The following is a 7,500-nucleotide window of genomic DNA, read 5'->3' on the forward strand; positions in this document are numbered from 1 at the left end:
GTAATTTTCCGTAAAAGTCATCTAATAGCCTTTTTTTATCTCCTCAATGCGGTATTCGTGAGCACATTTCTCGAGTGTATAATCATGCTACACTTTCTTCGTCGAGTTGTACCAATATACCGCGGAAAAGACATTAAAAATTTCGCTATTGTTAGTATTAGTTAACGATTATCGAGATCTTATGCAACATACGAGTTATTGTTTGTGCCATAAAACATGAGAAATGTGCCAACGCGATATCATTGCAAAAAAATCAATCATTCACTTTGGGAAATTTTGTTGTTATAGATGCGTAAAGTAAAAAAAAAGAAATTATAAAAATTAAAACTATAGTTCGCCGAGATAGATGTATTAATGTATTAATTAAACGAAATGGAAACAAACGAATCGATGAACGATGAAGTATTTTCGTTCCAGTATCCATATGATGATGTTAAAATAATCTTAATTAGTTTTTTTTTTTCGTCTAATCTTATGCATTAAAAATAGTCTATTGAAAGATATGAAAACAAAAATAAAAAATACATTCTTTGATGCGTTTAATATATCATCCAGATTCATCGAACTCGATGTTACTGCGACAGGACTAATGGCAGTAATAATATCGGTACAACTCATTAGTTGATGGCACGGGTCCGTCTATGTACAAATAATGTAATATCATTTACCACATATCATTTAAATACATCACATATTTATCATTTTTGTTATACATATATATATATTCTTTATATAGATATATATATCATTCTTTTCTGTGACGTGGAGGGACTCGTTTGTACAATTCATGCATATCTTCGTTACTATTTCATTGCTTCGTTTGTTATGCCTTCTCTCCATTGTCTGAGTAAGCAGCCTCCAGCAGCTCTATACGTTACATAGCCATACTGCTCCAAATCCAGATATTACTACTATAAGCCTTCGCATAGTAAGTAGAAAATCAGATGTCGGTATTTTCAGTTAATTTTTTGTGATCATAGATATCTCGTCATAAAAACGATATATTTCTGTGATTTTTGATTAAAATAGGGTACGACAAAGAAATGACGACTGTTAAATCATCTTTTTTTTTTTTTAATGCCAGAGCTACTGCTTTAAAATAATTAAAATGATATTTTCACAAATAATTTGATCTTGATGATTTCTGGATTTGCAGAGTCAAAGAATTTTATCGCTTCGTTCCATTTATCACTATCTACGCCGTTGCCTTTGAATCTCTAAATTTGTTTAAGAGTTACATTACGTATAATAATAATTATATTAGTAGAAACTTAGTTTCTGTAACAATTGTATTGTCTTAAATGATATGTCTGCTAATTTTGTTGCCTTCGACCTATGCCTCGAGCCCGTGGTCGGAATACGTAACAATTTTATTCTTAAATAAACTAATTTTAAGATTCGAAATTCTAGAACCTTATATATATTATATAGATTTCTAGTTCTACGTTCTGTCGTTCGTACTGGAGGCTATTACCCAGGCGTAACAAAAGCAAGAATGCTTTACGATCACAAAAGGAGTGCTTCCATGGACATTAAAAATATTCGTAGCATCGTGATTAACACGTATGAATCTAACCGGAATGACACACGAAATATCGGACTGACAATGTCTTTGTAGCTTTGTAAGTTAACAAGCAGTGAAAAGAATCTTATATCGAATAGAGGATACATCGGATCTCTTAGAAGAAATTAAAGCAATTCCCTTTGTCATACTCCGCTGGATTAATAATATGTTATCTATATTGATAGATAAATAAATAAATAAATACATACGTAGGCAGTTAAATAAATAAATAATAAATTAGATAATTAGAAAATTAAATAATAAATAGTTAAATAAATATATATATATATAATATAAATAATGGAGAATCATGGTCGAAACGTTTGGTGTCTAATTTCTGTATCGTCTCTATAAATTAGGAAGAAATAATTGAAAATTAAGATTATGCGCTGACGTATTGATTATTTGAAATTTCATCGTATTCTGATCATTTAATGCCCGAAGAGAAATGTTTTCCCCCTTTTCGACACCAGACCTTCACCGAATAATCATGGACTCTTTACAGAAACAAGTCGAAGATTAAAAGCCACTGTTAAAAGTTATCAAGACTTGGCAGATTCTTTTAAAGCGTCCTCAGTCACTTTGCAATCATTTTGAGAAAAGTTTAAAAAGTTTAAATGTATATGGTGATTTATTTAATGGTAAAAGTTAATAAGAAGAAGAGTGTTAACAGTAACAATATTTTTAAGATAGAATTATAGCGTCTACGATCAGTGGCAACTCTCTTGAATAACAATTTAGAGTTTCACTAAATGAAACTTAATATACATATATATTTCAACACTTTATAGAACCTTAGAACGCCTTTTGTCATTGCTTTGATTCGCAATGTATTTTGTCTTTCTCGAACATATTGTATGCAATTCTTGGAAAAGATGTTCCTATATATACATATATAAATAGAAAAAGATAAAGATTAGGATCTGACTCAAATACAAAAGTACGTAAGTAAATATATCATGTTTCAGTCAGTAAAATTCAACGCAACTCATCGTGTTAAATATAAACCAAAACGTGCGTCTGATATTTAAAAAGCAATACGAGAAAGATCACGAGCACGGATAAAAAGTTATAATATAAGAGAAAAATAAAACGGTTTCGTCTTAAGGCACCTTACATATAGGAACATCGTTACATCGTGTCCATCTAAAAAAAAAAAAAGGAAGCATTATTCCTGATTAATTTTAAAATCGTGCGGCCCATCATTGTTTTTGCAAGAGTCTCGCCACGTAGTCCCTAGTAAGATAGAAAATCAAGTAAAGTGTATATACTTAGTTTATGTACCTATAGAATCTTTCTAAAACAACCTAAAACCTATTCTACTTAATATGCATAAATTTCATTTACTTGTACATACAGACACTGATGTATATATGTACAGACATGTACACATATTATGTACACATAGCAATTTAATAACCAGTATTTTAGTCATATTTTTAATAAAACTTCTCTATCCTCTGCCAGTACTGAATGCAAATATGTATAATATTTATGCATTAGCGCATATGTACTCGTTATATTACACTCATTGTCACATGACATCTCCGAGCGAAACTTGAACAACCTTCTTGTTAGAGAACTATTTCGCCTAGACTATAAATTATTTTCAATTATATATCAATATATATATGTATTATATATCAATATATATATATATATATTTATATATTTATATATTTATATATTAGAATTTATACGATCGAATATTGTTAATGCTTCGTATAACAGAGGTAAGGAAATTAGGAAGCTTTTCAATGATCTTATGTGCGTACGGTAAAGACTAATTATCGATCGTTTCTCATATGCTAATAATAAAATAACTAAATACAAAGAGTTAGAAAACGTACAAGCAATCGTTTCTTCCATTCTAGGATCAATTTTCGAATCATTTCTCTTTCTTCTTTATAATCATAAAAAATGTAGGGCGAAGTAGAATTCTAAAATGTAAATTATAAATTGCCTAATGAGAAATTGATAGATTCACTTATAATATCTTTTGACAGAATATGATAGTCTTTACAATTGATTCGTTAAATATTATAATTATTGTTTACTCGTGTAACATGAAAAGTAATGTTCGTAATTTGATCCTCGTGGTGAAAGAAAGAAATCGAAAAAAGAGAAAAGATAAACATTATTAGGTCACTAAAAAAGAATGATAAAGTGGCAACAGGTAACAGCAATGTCTTGTGGCATAATTTGGGAACATTTCACGTGCATAATAAATAAGTACACATCCCTCTTCCAAATCGCGATTTTCGTATATATATCAAATATTTGTTCGCGACTGCGCACTAGCTTTATATTTCGCCATTTGATTTACGCTTTTCACTGGTAATCGATATTTCGCTTGCCTATCCACTGTGTACTTTATAATACGTTGATTTCTTCGGTTTGTTATTTATTTATTTTTTTATTTGTTAGGCCATATCCATCGATGGAGGTGAAATTCTGTTGGCATTATCTTGTTGCCGACGATAAACGTGCGTCCTAATTTTCACCGTTTTTTCGTAATTTTTCTATTAGGAAGAAAAAAAAAAAGTATTACGATCGAATACCCTGTCTCCTCATAGAACAGAGGTTCGAAATTTTTGGTTGCATGTTTCGAGAGGAGCCGTCTTATCGTTATCACTTCATAGGCAACGCAGCGATCTGAAGCGTACGATGTTCGGATTTTTTCGCGAAAATTCACCGTGTGTGCATTTCGTATGCCTGATACCTATCCGATGATTTCATAGTAATAGTCCGGCTAAAAGCGCTTACTTCTTATGTCCTGTATGAATCTTCTCTTCTTCATCTTCTTCAGCTTCCATTCCGCAGCTTTTGTGATCGCAAATAAAATGTATTCTTATTTCGAAAAGAATTACTTTTGTAGATGATAATCCTTGAAATATGTGTGTATCTCTCTATGTGTATGAGTGTTTGTGTGCGTGTGTATGTATGTGAATCATATTTCTTCGAGCACGTTTGCTTTTTTGTGGAGCGGGCGATGCCGTTCAGATTTCTTTCTTTCTCTTACTCTTTTCGTCATTTCATTGAGGTAGGAAGAGATAACCGTGATATCGCGTACTGATAAACAAGAACCTGCCTATGTTATCGTGCGATCGTAATCAAAATTCCTACCGTTAGAATTACAGTCTTCGTTAAGATAACTTAAGTTGAACTACGTGGGTCTCCCCCTATGGTGGCCTAAGTCTTGTAGGGTTGTGCCATAAATGCGCTGCATTTTGAGCGCTGATGTCGCCATTCGTTAAGGATACTTGCTGCTGTTGCTGATGTTCTTGAGTCTCTGGCGATGCACTACTTGATTGTTGTACTTGTTGTTGTTGTTGTTGCTGTTGTTGTTGTTGTTGCTGTTGTTGCTGTTGCTGTTGCTGTTGCTGCCGTAACTGTTGACTCGGTTGTTGCAACTGTTGTAGCTTGGATTGTTGCGCCGGCCGTTTAGACTCCTGACCCGTAAAATCGGGGGATGGTATTGGCCTGTGTGACTTCATGTGCGCGCTTCTGCTTTTCACTTTGTTGAAAACTCTGCAAGAAGAAATATCGTATTCGTTGAATTTGAGATTATTTCATATCATTGACGATGCAACAAAAAGAAATGAATTTATTATTTTTCTTCTTTTTTAAGAAAGAACATTGAACTCCTTCGATCACTCGTTGATATAACATATGTCATGCTTTTCAAGGTACTTGCAGCACACATATGTGTAAGATTACATATCCGTTGTATTTGATAGACGAGCTGTGCGATTGTTGTTAAAATTGACATAGTGTAGATACTTTAGAATAGTGAAGGAGCAAATAAATGTAAGGTAATATGAAAAAAATGAGGTTTGCAAACTAACATGTGCTTTGTAGTAAAGATTAAAGGTAACACCAGCTGCAAATCGTTAATCAGCATTAACGTAGCGTGAGTTTGCTAATCAAAAGGACAAGTTGGATGCAACAGAAGTATGCTTTTTAACCTATTATTCATAACTTGCTTATTTCATCGTCGTAACAGTACGTATGGTATGACTTGTGTGTAAAAATAGGAACGAGGTGGTAACATTCCTTTATGCTCAAATCTCGTGCGAAAAAATGATCTTATATTAAAGGGGGAACCTAGCTGCATGTTACTTTCTGAAAAGAAAGATTTTTCTTCTTTTGGTTTTCTAAAAGCTTTCGAGTATCAATCGTCGCGTATGCGTAAAACCGATACTTGCCACTCGTAGCGTAGTTAAATTACTCTCTCCTTCGATTATCGGAAATGGGTAATTTAGATTAGAGATTGGAGACTTACTTCCCGCAAATCTTGCAGGGGTAGTGAAGTGGGGTAGGCACGGGTAGTTGTTGCTCAGAACTAGTGTGAGTTTGTGAGTTGGTGTTGACTGTGGCTTGGCCGGTTTTGCCGGTTTGGGCGATTTGGGTGCTCCCGGCCATCGTTACTGTTACACTTCCGCTAAAGCTCTGACAACACAAAGAAAACACAAAGCCAAAATAAACAACACAAACAAACGACAACGACGACAGATGAAAAAATACAAGGATCAGCGCAGAACACGCGCAGTACGTCTCTTTTTAAACGTTTAATAAAGAAAGCGTGAAAAAATGGACGAATCAACAACAAATCACATGCGACACTGATAGAAACGTTCACGCGCAAATACGTAAATACGCATGTAATGTCTTACACGGCGAATGCATACTCCGTATAGGGTACAAATCGATTGTCTTTGATAGATATAGCATGCTGAGCACAATTAAACAAGCAAACATTGAAAATTGTGAGCTTTTATCGAGTGACGATTTTGAAAATTTTATAAATGAGACTTTCGTGCTCAGTATATTAAATAAATTATACTTTTCTGTATGTCCTATATTTTCACCAAGACTTTATTTTATAATCACGATTTTATAAGTATATTTAATATATTTAATAAATATCTCAATTTTCATTTTGGCAGTAATATACAAATGTTCGAGTAATATAATAATAATTCGTAGAGTCATATCTTTGATAAAATATTTCGTGAATAGGTAGCAGAAAATATAAGATAGCGACAGTACAATAAACATATATAACATAAACAATGAAACTTACATCCGGACAATCATAAGCGAATAATCTTAATTCTCCTTCGCTGGTAGTGAAAGTTGCTGAGTTTTCTCTTTCGTTTGTCTGTAACTGTAAATTTCATGGCAAGACGAATTAGACATTAATTTTAAAGATAAAAAGAATTAATGACGTTTAATCGAGAAAATTTGTTGAAAATAAACTTACCAAAGTACGATGAATGATTGATTTCTCTTCGCTAAAGTCCATTTCCGTAACGGAGGAAATAGCGTCGCGAAGTTCTCTCATATCGTTACAATCCTTTCTTTCGCTCTTGATTTTTGGCTTTCCATGATGAACGCGAAGCCTCTTATAATCATCGGGACAGAGTCTTTTCCAGAGGTAGTAGAATTGCACACATTGCTTAACGGACTTAGTCTCTACATCTCGCGAAATTGATGAGAAATCCTTATTATATTTGAGTAATCCTTGATAGAATGTATCCATCTCGTGTGCTGTCCAACGATCGGATTCGTGGCATTTGTGGCTAAGCAACGGATGTTCGGGAGGTAACGTGGGTGTTGGTCTCATCAATTTCAGCATAGCTTCCTGCATATATTACGTATTATCTATTAGTATCGTATATTGGAACACATACGGAGATGGAATTCTTTTCTAATATACAGTTGAGATGAAATTTATGATCATCTTGGGATAGACCCTTACATGAATATTTCCTTTGCACATGTGTAATAGATGAAACGCATACTCTGTGTTTCTACCACCTCCTGGTATGCCAGCACAACAGGCAAAATGTAAGTACATATCCACTGAAATAGAAAATAATGTAGAGTTTATAAAAAATTCAAATTATGACCAACGTTGATGAATGTTTAAA

The 7,500-nt window shown here is 33.3% G+C and overlaps 1 protein-coding gene across 9 annotated transcripts in view; it reads right to left on the reverse strand.

Moving 5' to 3' along the window:
* LOC118446991 (uncharacterized) overlaps nt 1–7,500 on the reverse strand; it is a 267,347-nt gene that overhangs the window by 335 nt on the left and 259,512 nt on the right. For 8 of the 9 annotated variants that reach the window (XM_035878284.2, XM_035878280.2, XM_035878287.2 and 5 more), the window contains 5 exons: nt 7,329–7,432; nt 6,831–7,211; nt 6,651–6,734; nt 5,850–6,016; nt 1–5,095 (listed from right to left, as the gene is read on the reverse strand). The exon at nt 1–5,095 is cut by the window's left edge and continues 335 nt beyond it. In XM_035878284.2, coding sequence (XP_035734177.2) covers nt 4,747–5,095; nt 5,850–6,016; nt 6,651–6,734; nt 6,831–7,211; nt 7,329–7,432 — 1,085 coding nt within the window. In that variant the 3' untranslated portion in view covers nt 1–4,746. The remainder of the gene's footprint in view (nt 5,096–5,849; nt 6,017–6,650; nt 6,735–6,830; nt 7,212–7,328; nt 7,433–7,500) is intronic. The other variant, XM_035878292.2, reaches the window with a different exon arrangement.

This window comes from Vespa mandarinia, chromosome 1 (genome assembly GCF_050613455.1).
Source record: "Vespa mandarinia isolate Hongniang chromosome 1, ASM5061345v1, whole genome shotgun sequence".
Lineage (NCBI taxonomy): Eukaryota > Metazoa > Arthropoda > Insecta > Hymenoptera > Vespidae > Vespa > Vespa mandarinia.